This window comes from Chiroxiphia lanceolata, chromosome 1 (genome assembly GCF_009829145.1).
Source record: "Chiroxiphia lanceolata isolate bChiLan1 chromosome 1, bChiLan1.pri, whole genome shotgun sequence".
Lineage (NCBI taxonomy): Eukaryota > Metazoa > Chordata > Aves > Passeriformes > Pipridae > Chiroxiphia > Chiroxiphia lanceolata.
In genome coordinates, this window is record NC_045637.1 from 18,469,396 (window position 1) to 18,487,899 (window position 18,504).

The 18,504-nt window shown below is 37.5% G+C and overlaps 1 protein-coding gene across 4 annotated transcripts in view; it reads right to left on the reverse strand.

The window, feature by feature from the left end:
* EBAG9 (estrogen receptor binding site associated antigen 9) overlaps positions 1–18,504 on the reverse strand; it is a 19,704-nt gene continuing 1,200 nt past the window's right edge. For 2 of the 4 annotated variants that reach the window (XM_032697506.1, XM_032697586.1), the window contains exons 2-8: positions 13,451–13,626; positions 12,432–12,529; positions 9,019–9,097; positions 8,654–8,812; positions 6,140–6,247; positions 5,035–5,126; positions 1–548 (exon numbers count right to left, since the gene is read on the reverse strand). In XM_032697506.1, the coding sequence (XP_032553397.1) occupies positions 428–548; positions 5,035–5,126; positions 6,140–6,247; positions 8,654–8,812; positions 9,019–9,097; positions 12,432–12,514 (642 nt within the window). In that variant the 5' untranslated portion in view covers positions 12,515–12,529; positions 13,451–13,626 and the 3' untranslated portion in view covers positions 1–427. Of the gene's footprint in view, positions 549–5,034; positions 5,127–6,139; positions 6,248–8,653; positions 8,813–9,018; positions 9,144–12,431; positions 12,530–13,450; positions 13,627–18,504 lie in introns of all 4 variants that reach the window. The other 2 variants (XM_032697757.1, XM_032697669.1) reach the window with 2 other exon arrangements.

Below are 18,504 nucleotides of genomic sequence, written 5' to 3' on the forward strand. Positions count from 1 at the left end.
TCAGGTAGGAAGCAAAGGGTTCTTTAAAACTGTTTAATTACATGTTTCAGGTAAGCACAGACAATACAGTAGATTTCCCACCACTCAATATTTACATTCTTTTCCCTAGGTTTGAGCTGTTCGTTAAGTGTTTTTCAATCAACATCCTTGTCAATCACTTTTGTTCCAAGGAATGGTGCTGGAATAGAACTATTGCAGGAAACATTCCATCAAGGCATGATTTTCTGTGGGATTTTTCTCCTTTAAGAACCATGTACTAGTAGTTCAAGATATTTTGGGAAGGTCCTGGCTTCCAAGATGATCTGAAGAATGCACTGAAACCAAGCACTGCGCTGAAGTCCTATAAATAGTTAAATCAATACCCATATGTATGTTGTAGAGTTGAAATTTTCTTTTCACCAGCACTACCATTGATGCTTGGTTTCTGTTAGGACAGTTTCACACCAATTTTGTTTTGTTCCTTTTTCATTAGCCTTTGTGCCTCTTTCTCCATTTTCTTTCGCTGTTGTTCTGCTGCTCTTTTTTCCCTTTCTGCTATCTTCTGTTGTCTGCAATTAAAGAAAACATGAATTGCTAAATAACAGGAATCCAATTTTCAGCATGGATAAGGACTTCATACCTTAAGTTCTTGTCAATACATAGTTTATTATAACTAATAAAAACAGAGCTTCAGTCTACTGTTGTTAGGCTCAGAACAATTACTCTTTTATGGTGCTGAAGTCCTCTTTTCAAATTAATCTAAAATCATAAAATATCCTGAGTTGGAAGGGACCCATAAGGATCACCAAAGTCCAGCTCCTGGCCCTGCACAGGACACCACCAAGAGTTACAGCCTCTGCCTGAGAGTATTGTCCAAATGCTTCTTGAACTCTGTCAGGCTTGGTCTTGTGACGACTTTCCTGGGGAGCCTGTTCCAGTGCCCAACCACTCTCTGGGTGAAAACCTTTTCCTAATATCCAACCTCATCCAATTTGGTCTTAGGCAGTAATATTTGTTCAATTATTTAGTAATCTAAAAGCCACTAAATTCTCAAAGTGCATCAGTCTCCAGACATCACTCTCTTAGCTCAAAGAATCTGTCTTGCAATTTCAACAAATACACAGCTGACTACAGCAAAGAAAGAAGGAACACCAGAAAAATTCACTCGTTTAATTCCCCTGCTTCAGCAAGAACACATTACTGAGTGGTGCAGGACCAAAAACTGGATCCATACTCCAAGTGACACATTGGAGCTCTCTCCTGTATTATCTAAGTAGGTCACTCCTGCTTTGGATTCAGTTTATTAGATATGGAAAAAATTCCTAAATTGCTTGCAAGAGGAGTTTAAAAATGAAGCTTCATTAACTTGAAAAGGTGAAATTTAACACAGTTTTAGTACGAATAAAGAACTGCTTATTAAAAGAGAATAAAGAATTCTAATTGATGAGAGAGTTAAATTTAAATGTATCTACATTACCTGAGCACATCCACTTAGGTGTGTAAAACATACAGAGTTAAAAAGTATCATCACCTGAAGCAACCTTCTCTGGTAGATTCCAACTACGGACAAACTGGGCACACAAAACTTGGAAATATTTGAGGTACAAAGTCTACATATTATCTTTGTATTGAACAGGAGACAGACTGCACTTATTTAATACCTTGTTTCCCTTGATTGATTATTAATGGCTAGAAGTTTTCCTATACTCTACTAAGCTGCTCTGCTGTCAGTCATGGAAGAATGAAAATAGTCATTCACATCAGGATCTACCTCCCAGGTTAACAGTAGCTCAAAAGTTTTGGGGTTTTTGAGGTCATCACCCACTATTTACCTTCTACCTGAAAGCTGGATAGTTGACAGTGCTGTCAGTCGAGCATACGCAGAGTAATAATATTTGTCACTTTACAGTAGCAAATTTTCTTATATTCCCCACACCTCTGAACTGATGCAGAGGGGAAGAAGTGCTTTGTGCACCAGCCAATATGTAGAGACAGTAGTTTCAAAAAGCCACATGAGATGTGCATTAAGCAATGCCACTGATCACGGCAGCTCCGGTTTCTTTCCCTGGGATGACACAGCGGCGCCTCCGCGCCCTCTACGGGCCAAGAAATTGTATTCGGTTACACCCAAATGAGAGAGACCTTTCATGTCACCTCGGACAGAGCAACGGGTCACCCAAAAATATAAACGAGTAGCTACTATAAACTAAAAATGCACGAGTTTAACTGTTCCCACTGGGAAGAAGTCTTCATTGGTAATAGAAAGTTTTAAGTTGTAGATAGGTATCTAAAATTTGCAGACAAATTCCAACTAACTCAAGTAACTGAAAATCCAGTTTATCATCTGCTACACTGATTCATCCATCACTGGAAAATTTTAATGTATCCCAGCCCAGAACCTGCTGGATAGTGGGGAAAAAAAGAGACTATAGGAAGTTCTCAGGCACTAATAGCCTAATCCTCAGCACTGCCTTTCTGCATGCTTTGCAGAGAGCATTTGGCTGACTGTACATGCTTATTTCAACTGTTATGTTTATGCACTGAGTCACCAGAGAGGCCACAGGATACAGTCTTCTCTGCTGTTTTGCAGGCCACAGCCCATTTTTCCATGATTGATCAGCACTCCATTACTACACAAAAGTTATTCTAGTCTTAAGATATTTCTAAACACTAACTGAGCACCAACACAGCTAGCTGAGGGAGACCTTTACTTTTTCTGCACGCTCATTTTATTCTCAAAAAGCACCACTGGAGTACAGTCAGCACTAACACTCTGGAATGTTAGGAGGACTCTCTCCTCCATTTAGTAGCATCTTACACACGCTTCTTTCAACTGTTATCCTTGTGCACTGAGTCACTAGAGAGGCCATGGGATCTTCAGATCATTTTGCAGACCAGCATTAAGAGGAGACTCCATACCACTTCCTTATTACAGTCCGTCAAAAACAGAGCCAGGCCTGTCAAGTACTACACTAAAGTTTTACGTTAATATCAGCTGTTAAATATATCACAGATGTCTACTGAAAGAGAAAGTGTAAACCCAGCAGGTATTTCCTATCAATCTTGCTAAAAATCAGCCAGCACTTCGCTCATTTACAGATAAATATTGCCATTTGCGTGTCATGAATAAAACAAAGGTTTTACTTCACACAGCTGGGATACAGCTTACACAATGACCCGTTGTACTGAGGTAGCCAAGTGGTATGCCACAGAGACAGCTACAGTTCCAATCATGTTCTAGCTACTGGAAATATTTAGACACATACACATCCCTTCTATAAAAAGTAAAGTTTGATACTTTTTAGTGGGGCCAGGAAGGAATGTCATCAAAATTAATAACTTGAGCTGAAGCCTTTCAATAGTAAAGATAGGTTGAAATCTTTATAATAGCTTCAGCCAAATAACATGACACTTTCAAAAATGAAGGTTTAGGGAAAATCCCACTGCTATTGCCACATAAGAGATCTCTCTCCGTAAGTATTCTAGAGCACAAACCTGACAGTTGGCAGACATATACCTTTGACCATCCTGGAAATATCCACTGCACAAATTTTACACACCAGAGACAAACTGGCATATACATACACCAGATCATTTTAGTAGCTAATTTGCATAGGACAAGCCCCTGCTTCTGAAAGTTTGAATGCTACTTTTGACAGTCCTAAAAACATCTGTAATGAAATGTGGCAAGGGTTAAGTAAAGTACTATGCAGCCTCTGCAGTTAGCAAAAGTAGTTGTTTTACTTCTCAGTTCAAAAAGAGCAGCATTTTTCATTGTCATTCATTTAAGTCCCAGTAGACTGCACTTCAGAGATTAAAGATCTTACTGAGCCTATTGTTATTTTTTATGGGGAAAAACTACTATCCTTGGAACAAAACCAGCCCAAAGACACATCATTCATATCACAAAGCCTGTACTTCTGTTATGCATTACCGAAAGACAAGACTGAAACAGTACTGAAGTTAAAAAAAACCCAATATGACCAGAATGTACACATAAATGCTTAAGTTTACAAAAATATTTGCAGTACAATCTTTTTCTCACATGTTAAGCTGCTGCAGAGCAAGGCTGACAGAGACATTAAACAGAAACAATTACGAATATTGCATTGAAAGTGTGCTGGTGAATTCCCTCATCTTATTCCACAGACTGAAAAAAGTTAAGTTTTTCAAAACACTAAAATAAATAGTTGATTGGAATTTTTTTTTCCAGAAATTATCTTTTTTCCTTTAAAGATTCACAGTTCTAGAATGATTTTTTTAATATATCACGTCTTTATTTCATATTACCACTACTGGACCACTGAAGCCATGTACTTGTGATATTGTGAGTAAAATGAGAACAGTCTAGGAAGCTGCAGCTACTTGAGGTTGGTTACCTGATGATGAAGCAACCAATAAAAGTTTGATAAAACCCTAAGTCACTGCAAAGTGAAATCATTGTGTGTGATTAACTTAAACTCAATTTGCACCTCTTTAACCTCCATACTCCTTCTATGTGTTCTTAAAAGGGAAAAAAAGAACATAGAACAGATGAAGTATTCACTCTAACTTTGTGCAAGATTTTGATTTTACATTCAGCCTTATCAGTTAGTTTAGTTAAGTTGGCTAGAAAAGCATAGCTCTTACAGGGATTCCAAGAATATACTTAGTACTTTGTCTTTTATCCTGAACTACTTTTACTTTAAGCACATGGTTATGATCCTTTTTATAAGGACATCAAGTGGTATTTTACTTAACCAAGTTGAAACCTGTTATTTGCACATAATAAGTCACTGGGATTGGTGAGGCATCATTGGGCTGGTTTTTAGTGCGCATGTGCATGTGTATGTGTTAATGTGTTGTTCCAGTGATTCTTGGACTTCTCCTACTATCTCATCCACTCAACTAATTAAATCCAAAATGTCCTCTGCCAACCGCCAGTTACATAGAGATTAGATGCACAAAAATAATTTGTATTAAGAAGTGTTTAACAATTCTTAGCACTTATCAGAAAGGTGTTAAATAAGCAAATGAATTTGATTCTTTCACATGTGTCACATCAATTTCACTTACCTAAGAACTTCTTCTGCCTGCCAGGCAGCATCTTCCTCTTCTTCCCAGGCATTAGTATTTTCTTGCCAAGTATCCAAGTCTCCCAGTTCAGGCTGAAACAAAAGAGAAGCTCTAAGCACATGGAAAAAGAAAAAACATTGGTGTGGTTCCTGGATGGTGAGACAGGAAAGTTTCCTTAATATCTATTTTTAACCTTAGTGCTTAAGATTTACAGACGTATTTAAGATATGGCAGTGCTTCTCAACTTATTGCCTATTAATTGTCTATTATTGCCTTTTCTCCTGCTCTAATAGTGAGTTTTTCCAGTTGTCAAAGGGGTTTTTGGACAAAGGTAGGAAGGAAGTACTGGAGTGCATTTTTGGGAAGAGGAAGATAAATTGAGCAGATTAAATAAGTAGATAGTGTAAAAGACTTCTGGAAACTGCATGGACAAACCAACATGTATATCCATATGTTAGTATGCCCAATATCAGCTGAGTGATGCTTTTACTCACTAGAAGTCCTTTCCTGAACTATTTTCATTATGGACAGTGCAGGAAGGTGGTACAACTCTTTTTGCACTTTGCTAATTAAAGCAGAAGCACTGTTAAAGACACCAAAGGGCAAGGGAGGGAAAGCATCTCCTGCTAAACGATCATGCTGATAGGTAACTAGACTATGTTTTCAAAGGCTAAAAAGCAAAAATTAGGAGACTGTTAGAATACAATCCCTACAGAAAGGGAAAAGCAGAAAGTTAAAACTGGGTCCAAGATGACAAAATAAAGGCAACACAGGAGGCTTTCAAAAAAGCCATCCACTCTTTTGTTAGTAACTTACTAGGTAGAACCAAAAAAGCCCTATAGGTCATTGCTTTAGCAGATTTGCAAGCAGAGAAGTGTATGGAAGTTTCTTACCTTTTTCTCTGTCGAGTTTCTCAGTAGAATATATTAGTTAAAATTAGACTACTTCATTCTTTGAATCAAAGACTCAATTTTAAAACAATTTACATTATTCCACAAATATTCTTCTTATTCCCCACAAAGCATACCTTAGATAGACTATTCCTTCCCCTACAGAACAGTCATTTAACCATCAAATACAAGATCAATACTTAGAGCATACTTACAGACTGGTGAATAAAAGGAATATCTTGTGTAGCTGCTAATCTGCTAGAGAATCCTGTGTTTCCCTCTGGAATCCCAAAATTCAAAGGCTCTCGTTTTTTAATAACTATCTGAAAATATTAAAAAACAGGAGCAAAAAGTAGTAAATTAAAGTACGACACAGATTCCTTGGTCATCACTTAACTCTGTGCCTGTGAAGGTACCGCTACACACCACCACACTGTGTCTCAAACCTGGTCAGGTCCTGGAAGCTGTACAGCTAAATGAACTGATAAGTGAAAGATGCTAAATGCAAAAGACAAGAACTCCCCCTCCCTACATTACCTCCTTCTTTAGTCACATGGAAACCTATGACTGTATCAAGACAGAGAACGGGCACAAAGAATTACAGATCAAATATCACCTAGAACTCATAAAAGCTGCCAACTACGTGACATATTCCTTGGAGAAATCCTGCTTCTGTGATAGATCACTGTAAGATACTACCCTTGAGGGTAGTGCTGTCTGCACTGCTGCACTGCACTGCAGTGTGAGCTCTCTCAGCTACTTTCACAGCATATCTGTGCAGACAGTTTCAATAGCTGCAAAGTAATTATCATACCATCGAGTAAAGCCCCATACTGGACTGGTTTGGTTGAAAAACATGCACTAGTGCTTCTCCCAAAAGGTGTATCAGCAAATTTAGCCTGGAGAAGAGGAGGCTCAGGGGAGACCTCATCACTCTCTACAACTACCCAAAAGGAGGTTGCAGCCAGGTGGGGGTTGGTCTCTTCTCCCAGGCAGCTATCAGCAAGACAAAAGGGCATGGTCTTAAGCTCTGCCAGAGGAGGTTTAGGTTAGGTATTAGGAAGAAATTCTTTACAGAAAGGGTAATCAGGCATTGGAATGGGCTGCCCAGGGAGGTGGTGGATTCTCCATCCCTGGAGGTTTTTAAGATGAGACTGGATATGGCACTTAGTGGCATAGTCTAGTAACCATGATGGTGTTGGATCAAGGGTTGGACTTGATGATCTCAGAGGACTTTTCCATCCTGGCTGATTCTATGAAATTTAACATGGTTGCTAAGATCACGTTTCCCTCCCTTGTCTTGACCTCAAGTCATAAAGTTACCTCATTTTGCTCACTTTAAGTCTCTGTTTTTTCCCAATGAGGCAGATTCACAGTTCCACTGACTGTACAAATGCTAGTATCAATGCAAGAAAGGAAACAGGACTAGACAGTCTTATTTAGCAATGACAGACTCTGTTATTTGACTGAAGTTCCATTTCCAAATAGGTGAGTGTAGATGAGTGGCAACATGAGTAGATTCTACCTCAAATCTTGGGGTTTATATTGAGGCAATATTTGATGGAAATACAAACATAAATTCATATCTAAGTAAGTAGGCCAAGTTAATATTCTTTACAGTGCATGCAGTCATCCCGAGATACACTTAAAATAAACCCAATATACAGTACTCAAACAGCATGGACTGTTTTGTTCAGAACTGTTTTGTTCTGAACCTGAAGGTCATTCTATTAAGCAAAAAATGTCTGTAGATATAAAGGAGAAATTTCCTCAGTTCTCCTCTGCCCCTCAGATTTTGGGAGCTCAAAATCATTCATTAGAAGAATTCAGTTTGCAGAATACTGCAGATCCTGAACATACAGAAAACTGACACCAGTATCACCCCCCGTTCACAGGACCACAGGAAGATCCAGGTTGGAAGGTGCCTCAGGAGGTCTGTAATCCAACCTCCTCCTCAAAGCACTGTCAGCTCAGAGGCTGATGAAAGTCATCTGGGCTTATCCACTTAGGGCTTGAAAACTTTCAGAGACTGAGCCTGCACAACCTCTCTAGAAACCTGTTCCAGTACTTGACAGCCTTTGTTGTGAGGTTTTCCAACTGACTCAAAGACCTGTAAGTAACCAGCTGAAAGATCTGCACGTAGAAACAGAACTTGTAATTGCCAGAAGTTTAATCAGCATCTATTTACAGTGTTGATGCTCCTGTAGATATGACCTTCTGTCTTGTCTCCATAACAGAAACGGATATTTGAAGAGCAAGCTATTTTGAAATATCAGTCCCCTAATTCCAGCCTCCCAATATAAGTTCATTAAAGAAGTAACCATTGTTTTCTGAAACTGCAGTGCTGCTCCCTCAGACTTCAGTAGACCAGGACATGGAATGTCTCTGTTCAAATAATGGAAGGGTATGAGCATAAGCATCTTAGTGCAGTGTTCCACTATTAGAGAGTTCTCACACTATACTTCCCAGAACCTTCAGACTATGAAATTATTCCTAAGTTTCCAATAACATTAAGACTAAAGATGTAAACATGAAATAGCATCACTTTGTTAAAATCTCAGAGTCAGCATTTTTAACTGGACATGTTAGACTACACACAAGCATCTGTTCTCCTTTCAACAGGTCAGCTTAATTTTACCAACAAGCACATTCTATATGTTGATTTACTTACAGCCTACTTTAAAGTAAGGAAAACCCTTCATAAGTATAGTTGAAAGTGCAATACTTACTTTTTGAGTTTTTCTTATAGTTGGTGTCATATCTTTGAAATAATCAGGTTCCATTTGTTCCAAAGGATTTTGCTGAGCAGCCACATTACCATTTCCACCTTCAATCTTCACACTGGTAGGTGCATCTTCATCCCATGAAGACCAGTCTTCTACTTCAGGCTGAATAGAAGTATATGGTACAAGTTAATACTATCTGCAAGTAAAAACTTGTCTTTTTATATCTTGCTAAAATATATACTTAATATTATATAGCATATATAATAGTATTATATCTTTCTTGGAAATATACCAATGCTGTTGTAGGACTGCTATAATTACTCTGTTAAGAGATTATCTATTAAATCACCTACCACTTTAACAATTACCTGTTTAGGAACAGATGAATAATCCACTGTGGTTGGCAAAGTTATTTGGTCTCCGCTTAACTTTCGCCCTCTTCCAGACCTGAAAGAAAAATGTAGGATTCCTCCAAGCTCTGAAAACATGAGCACTAAGTTTAAAAAAAACAAAAAGGAAGTCTGAGAACAGCACTACTGAAAATAGTCACGGCTAAAACATTTAGTGCTTCAACTACCTTAGTATTAACTACTGCCTGTAAAAGTCCGCTAAGCAAAGGAATTTTATCATGAATTTAAAGTGGTGTCCATATGAATTTCCAAGTGCAATTTATTTTTCTAACTGCAGTGGAAATAGAGGAGACATACTTCTGAGAAATATGAAAATGGACAAACTAACTCAATTATTTGCATAAGTCAGTTACAATTTTTTAGATTGTCAGTGTTTATAAAGCAAGCACTAGCGATACACGTTTGTCAAAGAACTATTTCTGCTGAACACTGAGAAATTTTTCTATTTGTCTTGGATGTTAAGCTGTGTCTAACAAATCACTTTCTGAGCTGCCTGATTTGAAAGCCCTTCTAAAGTCCTTTCTCCTTCAAAAGCTAAACAGAGGTAATACAAGATTATGCAAGTCAATAGCTTTTGTTCAATTCATGCTTCTACTCAAAGAATACTGTTTCAATGCATTTCAGCAACTATATAAAATAATTTTAATTGAAAACAAACACTAATGCATTGCAGATAAACCACCTAGATATTTACTTAATGATGGTATTCAAACATCAAAATAATAATTAAAATATTCTTAGCTGACATTCACTATATTTTAAAACCTTACAACACAAAAGAATGAAATTATGGCTTATACTCATGTTTTCCCCAAGGAGTTTAAGCTCCTGTAGCAAAAGAGACATGTAATTGACCTTATTCAGCTTGGAAAAGTTAAGTTTTGTTTCTTACTACTGACGAGAATAAAACTGGGAAACTTCAATTTGTAGTTTCTATCCATTAGTTTTAGAATTATAGAACATACTACCATCTACTCAGACTAGCTGAATTGCTTGTAATATCACCTCTCTGTATGCTGGTAAGTGACTAGATGTATTTTTTCTACTTTAGGCCCAATAGATTCCTCCTTAGGAAAGATCAGGTGCTATCATCAAATTTTCAAGCTTTATATAATTCACTCTAGCCCCTTTACAAACTATTCCTTTAAGCTGCAAAGCAACAGAGTTTAAGGGTAAAGGAAGGTGAAAACACTGCTTCCTCAAACACATTAGAGACTTCTGGTAGAGACTTCTGATTGACTAGACTTAGGTGACATCTCTAAAGGAAACTCAAGCTTGGAAGCATCCTCCTTCAGACCTGTACAACATACATATCTTTAATACTATTCTAAGCCATCGCTTTGCACTTACGTGTATTTCTCTGTTCATATGAACTAGAAGATTCCAGCAAGTGGCTTGTAACAAACATTCATCTAGTCAAAATCATTACACTAACAAGGGTGAAGGCAGGAGGAAAGCTTTTGTCATACAACATGGGAAAGAATATACTACACAGAGCAGTACTGAGGAAAGGCTACGTATCTCCACTTCTACATAGGGAACAAGATGCTTATAGGAACAGCTGCTTCACAACCATCATTAGACAGATATTGATCACTGCTCTGAATATCAAATGCCACAAGAATTCTTGGTTTTGTTTCTCCTTACTAATCAGCAACATCCACATTTCTCAGCTGGAGGAAGTAACTAGAGAGTTTAAACAGATGGACGTTTCATCTCTTTTTATACTTATACCTTTTATTTCCTGGAAACTGGATTCAGGCAGGCTGTCATTTATCAAAAGAAGATTTCACTGAAGAGATGACTAATGCTCTATGTAGGCTCTACGCTTACTAGGAAGATGCACAATCTCTACAGGTACTTGTATAATCTAAGTAAGTACTAGCTCATATCCACTGAATTAGGATGCACATTTAATCAAATCACATTTGCTGGTTATCAGGCATACTCATATGCAGGGATGCATTACAGAAACACGAAATTTATCAAGCTACACTTTTCAGCTGTAGGTAAACAGGAGAAACATCTGTAGTTAATGAACTGAATTAATCTGATCCACTGACTTGCTTATGTGAAAGATTTTAAATTTTCATTCCTTCAACTAAATGCTATTCACAAAATAAAAGGTTTTCTACTTTTTTTTACTCCCAAGCAATTTCTCAGCTGTTCATTTCAAGGTTTTAGTTCATTCAGAATTTGAAAAAACTATGAAAATACTGTCATTACATCTACAAAACAATTATCGGCTTACAAAAACTATCTTAACAGTTAGAGAAATGAGCAGCCCATATAATATAGAAGTTATCAACTCAGTGTTTTGACTTCTTTCAGAACTTGAACAGAAGAATTCTTAATTTAATTTGGGATTCAAATCACAGACTAATGTTGAAATCTATATAGTTGTATAAAGCATTAAAATGTATCTTTTTAAATCTTCACTAGATCTGTCGTGAAGTCACCAACAAGTTGAGAGCTTCCCCTTATTTTTGGAACAAGTAAAGGCGAAGAGGAAATAAACAGTTATTTTCGGTCTACTATACACTCTGCATATGCTTTAACCTCACTGGCAAGTTGTCATCATCAAACACAAGAGGAGAATGCATTTCTCCAGATTGCTATTTGTTCATGTAAAACAACATGCTTCAAGAGTGGCAAGAAGCACAGTAGTTCATGACAGCACAGTGCCAAGATCTGCCTCAGGTGCTCTGCTACTGTACTACTGAACTCTACTACCACACAACTGTAATTCTTGAGGGTTTTGACAATGTTTCTAAGTATTACAATGCTGCATTCACAGGTCTACAACTCAAAAGAACACTACATGACTTACAAGAGTAACAAAAAAATAAGTCATTATTCACCATAAAAAAAAAAAACAAAAAAACAGTTTCCCTGAGTTTCCATCACTGTCCTCCAAACTTTTGAAAGAATCTTCAATAGGGAGAAGAATCTGAAGTCTCAGGCAACCGTTTTTTGGCAAAGCAGGATAAGAATTGCTTACATTTATAGTGAAAGCCAACTGCCCGATGACAGGGTGGATGCTGCCATTAACTGAACAGCTTTTCTTCTAGTTTGTCATGGAATAGTTTTAAAAGGCAATTTTAAAATCCTAGCATAGTTGTTTAGAAAACCTCACTCAGCTATCATACAACAAAATACACTCACAAATGCATTATACAGACTTTTGGAACTCTGAAAGAATATGCAAGTTAAAGAATTACTTTGACTTAGTTTTCATCTGTCTTGATTGTTTTGCAGTTAGTAAAATCAGAACTGGGAAAATTGGTGGGTGGGTGCTGGGAGAAGGAAAGAAGTGTAAGAACCTGTAGTTGAAAAAGAAAATGCAACCAAATTAAATAAGACATGTTTACCTGCATATTAACTTTTTAACGAAAGAAAGCACTGCTGCCAGGCAAGTACAGACTTTAAAGAGTCGAAACTGTGTTATGGCCATGGTGAGAAACCCTTCCTGCAAAAGAAAAAAGTTAGATGCAGAGGATTTTACATCTTTATACAGTTCTTAAAGCCAATTACCTTAGCTGCTGCTAAGCAAGGAGTATTCTGTGAAACTGTATTAATGCAAGAAAAGAGAGGAGGTACCTGGAACAAAGATGCTACCTGCCTACTATCAGAGCATTTCACTGATGTAAATAATACAAGGTATCTAATATATATGGCCTTTAAAGAGACAGCATGTAATCATAGAGAAAGTCATAGTTAAAGACATTTTTAAAGGGGAATGCAGGCAACCAGTTGCAGTGATGGCACAGCTGACCTGTTTCAGACACTGCAAGTCACAGTGAACACTGGCAATGAAAGGAGAACAGAATAAGCATCAGAGAGAACCTCATGCTTGCTTGAGCATGTCTTGCATATACAAATTATAAATTCAGCCATTAAGTCAAAACCCAAAATTGGCTGTTTAAATTTACTTTTAATTTTGAGGGAAATGTACGATGAGAATAAACAATATTTATTTTAGAATCAGTGTCACTGAAAAATCATCATCAAAGAAAGACTGTTCATTTGTGTGCACTATAGCACTAGTTGACGCCAGATTTATTGTTTTTTATATGCCAGACTGGATCATGATAGCAAATTCAGCCCAGAAAAAAAATCTTTGGCTGAAGCCACTCTTGTTGGTAGCTATTTTTCAGTGACAATTTCATAATCTAGAGAATTTATACTCAGTATACCACATCATTCCAACAGATCACCTCCAATAGGTACAGACTGACTCAGTATAATCTGCTGCAATTCAAGGATCCCTTTTCTCTCTTCTACAGGTGAACATGACAGAGTAAAGAATAAGAGGTTAGGCTTCACAAACAGCTTTTCATTATGTACATCTACACTTGTAACAACATTTTCTGTCGCAAATTTAACATACCTCCTGGTGAGAAGAGAAGGCAGCCCTGTGACATTTTCCTCAGGCCATGAGTATTCCATGGAAGGACAGCTTGATTTCAAATATGCTATGGCATTTAAATCACTTTTTATACTCCAGGCTTTAAGTTAGGAAGAGTCAGGAAGGTGGATCATTAGGTAGGCTGCTCCAATACTGTCCTGAGGATTTTATTAAAAAGGTACATAATGGGATTTGTGAGCTTCACGGAGCATAGATTTATTTTTATTGGTGCTCATTTGCTACATAATGTAACTACTATTAAACACTGCAGTAATTACAGTACTGGAAATATTGCTTCACATATAGTCCAGAATAGGAATTTCTGCTACTGAAAAACCATACCAGGTGGCTCTTAAACAAACAGGTCCTTTTACTGCGAAGTGGAGGGTTAAGTCAGTAAGTAACCACCAAATTACAGACCACACTGCCGAGCTGTAGCTCAGGAGAAAGGCTTCATAGGACACGTGTCAACTCTACTTCAACATTATTGTTGTCTGATTTCATTTCATGGGAGACTTAAAAACGCAGAGAACCTGATACAGTAGTGGGTTGGCTCTTCATCTGACAGAAATAGGAAGCAGCCAGACTTCCCACAAAGAAGCAAGAACAGATATCATCCAAGACATTTAGCTTTTAGTTTAAAAGACTGGACCATCATTTCATATCATGCTCAAGCACTTCCTTACCTTTCACAATGAGCAATGTTGACAATATCTAGATGACAAAGAATGCATCAGTCAAGAATTTGAAGGATTCAGAAATAAAAGAAGTTAGTGAAAGCAAAGTGTATAGTAATTAGATGGAAATTTTTCTATTCTACGGGTAGAAATTATTGTAAACTAACACTGAATTGGTGAAAGAAAATACTATTTTTAGAAGAGATAACTAGAAGCTATCTACCTAGCACGAAGAGCAGGTGACCTGATGAAATGAAAATAAAGGAAGACCTTTTCTGAAAGGAAGCTTGTTTAAAAGCTCACTCCACTCTAGCAGAATTCACTTTTCTACCAGCTTGGAGGGCAGGAGACAAGGCATAGAACAGTACTCAATAATTGAAAGAGTAAAGCCATCTTTCCCTGTTCAGACTACCTAACTGCCACACTGGACAGTACAGACAGATGCTTAATGAAAAAAAAAAAACAAACACCCAAACTATTGATTGAAAAGGTTGTTTTAGGAAGAAACCATTACTCAAAAACCTCTGCAGACTCAATATTACTTATGGTGCAAGTCAAGGGACTAGGAAGGTTGCTAATTGCAAAACTAAAACCAAAAAAACCTTCAGGTGTGTCAATGACATATATATATATATATGCATACATATTTATAAGCCCAGTTTTTCAATTCATCTCTATTTTTTCTTTTATTAAACTGCATACTCTATTTTAGATTTATTCTCAATATAAAGCTAAAACAACTGAAAAAAACCCAACAGAATCCACAAGAAGTCTGGCTTCCAGGCTTGTGAAATCCAATGCTGACAAAAATTAGCCACCAGAAGTTAATCCATTTTAATCCATTTCCCAGGTCGTTCCTGTAGTTGAGTGACTACATCCAATATCACCAGCATGCCTGTTTGGCAGGGTTCAATAGGTACTGTCATTCCCCACAACAACCAGATAACTAGTGCCTCTCCACTTTCCACGTGTCACACAAAGATTTCAGAGTTACGATAAGACACACACAGCCACTTATATTTGTGTTAGAGCTGCATTTCACTTCAACTGTGGCAGAACTAGGCCCTTCAAGGGTGGAACCTGATGGTCTTGGAGGTCTTTTCCAGCCTTAATGATTCTATGATTCAAGACAGTAGGCACTGTTTTGTCTACCTCTTCTCCAAGTGTTGACTACATTCTTCCCAATTAAGCTCTGTAAACTAGAAATTGTCAGATGCACAACCAGAGTTTCGGCAACAATATGCTATCAGGTAACCACAGTGATATTACATTAGTTTTTATACTGCTAATTAAGATATGAAGCAGTATATTTGCATTAATTTTAGCAATATGCTAAAAGCTGTTTAAAACACAATCTTGACCCAATTATTGTCTCAAGATAAGGACAGGTCAAGCATTGTCCCTTGTGTCTGAAACTGCACTTGAAACGTGTATTGTTGCTCTAAGGACAGCACTACCCAAAAAGTTAAAGGTTTTGAGTTTTGTTTGGTGGCTTTTGGGGTTGGAGTTTTTTGTGTTTGGGATTTTTTTTCAAGGTAATTAAATTTCTCAAAGGTAAGCAATACTTTGAAGTAGCTGTATGAATACAGATGTACACAGAACCCTAATTTTCCTCAGTTCACTGCAAGTCTTATTCACCTGATACTGTTACACTAAACTTGTTATGTGAAACAAGCTTTTCATTCTTTTCTTGTCCATCCTTCTCAGACACTGGAAAGAAGCACAGCCATGTATCTTCCGTTTCTCATGAATGGCAGGGCCACAACATTCTGTCTTCCTTTTCTTCTTTTAAGCCTTTCCTTGATAAACAATCCCAAAAGGAACTACAACTGCCTCAGCAGTCAACTATGACACAGGATGACAGAGACATAGTACTAAGTGGCAGTGCTGCAGCAAGAATTTCTTAACTGATAGAGGCAAAGGTGAAACACTGGACTAAAATTCGGAAAATCTGATAGGAGTTTTCTGTTAGCTTGATGCAACCTTCTGCATATCACACCTCATGCCTCAGCTTCCAATTTATAAAATAGGATAGAGATTTCCTTCTCCCACTATTGAAATTGCTTCTAATGTGTTACATTTATCAGACTTACTGTGAAATGAACTTTCCTTACAACAGACATAAATAAGCAAATAAATCAAGACATGAATCCTAATTAAATTAATACTAGTGGTCAACTCAACAATTTTGTAACAGATGTCAAATTTCGATGGAGTTTGACTTGTGCAGCTCATCCTGCCTTCCACTGGTAAAAAGTCACAGCAGCTGCTCACATAAAGATGAACACAGAAAGGATTAAAGGATAGGAGCAGCAAGATGTTAAACACTTTAGAGTCAAGCCAGAGGAATGAGGCAACTTTTACATTTTATGGATCCATAAAGGAAACAGAATGAAGGGAAGGAAAGTTCAGAAGTTTATTGAACAGAAATATTTTTACAGTGCTTTCAGCTTGCAGCAGTGACCTCGTTAGAACTCCTGGCACCTCTGATTTCACTAGAAGTGGCCAGCACAGAACATCCTCAGATGGACTGGTTAGTCAACTATGGTTCAATGAGCAAGGCTCTCACTCACCATCACTGCACAATGAGCACACTGTCACCTGGAGAAGCACTTCCTCTTTCATATTTAACTGTACACACAAATACCATGTAAATTGTATTTCAACAGACAAAATTTACTTCTAAAATAAAGTCACTTTGTGGCACTAAAATTGCTTTAGAAACTTTTTTTCTCCTAATGGACTCGTCTACTACTGTCAGTGAAAAAGATGCCAAAATACTCATTACACAGCACCTATCCTGTTCTCCTTTGTTCCTCTACCATGCCAACTGATTTGTGCAGCTTACTTTAGATATCATCTTTGAAAGACAATTTCTGCCTTGAATTACTAGTGCCTTGTGAATTGATTACATTTTCTTTCACATCAGCTTATCTGTGACTCTAGAACGAAAACACGAAGACACTTTGGAATCAGTGACTTTAACCCATATTAAACACAGCTAGATAAATAGCCAAAGTATGGCTTCTAAATCAAGACAAAAAATAACTTGTCTAAAACTGAAAGGTTCCCCTCCACTTACACATTTACATAAGGAGCCACAAAAAAAGCCTCACCCTTCTAAAGTAAAAGGAGAAGTTCATTTCCTAGTACAAAAGATTAACATGGCCTTGAGTGTTTACATTTGTCAGCACCAAAATTCCATACTGGTTAAGTGGTGCTTTTATGTTTTCACTAGAACAGCTGATAGAAACCTAGCAAGGTTTCAGTGGCAAGGACTGGATTTCTTAAAAGTTTATTTTGTATGAAATTTTACAAAAGTAGAGTGGCCACGTCAATCTGATGATGAGCAAGCAGGTTTATAGGGAGATAGAATTTCATGAAAATTAGTAGATAGAGCTAAAATCCCTGTTTTCAAGCACGCAAATCCTCCTGCAAATCATGTACGTTACAAGAGCTACAAAGACATTCTGTATTTTGAAAACAGCAACATAACGATTCAGGAGCAGCAGTCAGTCAGCTACTAAAAGACACAACCAGCATCTCCTGCATTTCAAAGACAGCCACCATGATTCTGTAGCCTAATCAGAGGTTCAAATTCCCTCTTCCTCGTTCATTTCTGTGTTTGGTTTTTCTTTGGTTGGTTGGTTGTTTTTTCATCTCTTTATATAGAAACATAATATTAGGAACGCTGAATGTGGTGGAAAAAACCCCACAGTCTTGACCACTGAGTTTGATAAATGGGTAGATAAACAGCATGACTGAACCTCTAAGCCATGCTACCATGCCATTAAACAAAGGAGCAGAACCCAAAGGGAAGATTAGAAGGCATCTCCTCTATCTAATTATATCTCTGTAATAGGTACTGTTGTTTCAGCAATAAAGTTCCAACTTTCAGTGCAAGCATCCTAACTAGGCAGTTGAGGTAGCTGGGATGAAAGACAGCTCACTCCTATAAATCACAGGTAAAGTCATCCAAGGTGCTCAAATCCAGGAAGAGATTTCAAGACTATTAAGAGCTGGAGAAGATACCAAAATTCAAGACAATATTTTGTCTCTCTAACTAAAGGCAGCAAAAACTGGTGACTGCAGGCAGTTCCTAAGTTATTCCCAGACACCCAACACTCTGATATAAAACATACAGAGTTTCAGCTCTTTTTTAAACGTCACTCCTAGAGCCATAAAACTACCATAGTAATACCACCACATCTCACCCCTTCCTCTCCAAGAAACTGAATATAGCTCGAATATTGTTAATGTGAACTCTTGAAGCTTTCTGTTCTGAATTGGAGTAAGTTCTACTCTTCAAGGTAACATTAGTTAAAATAGAAAGTTTATGTCCAGTGACTGATCACAGTC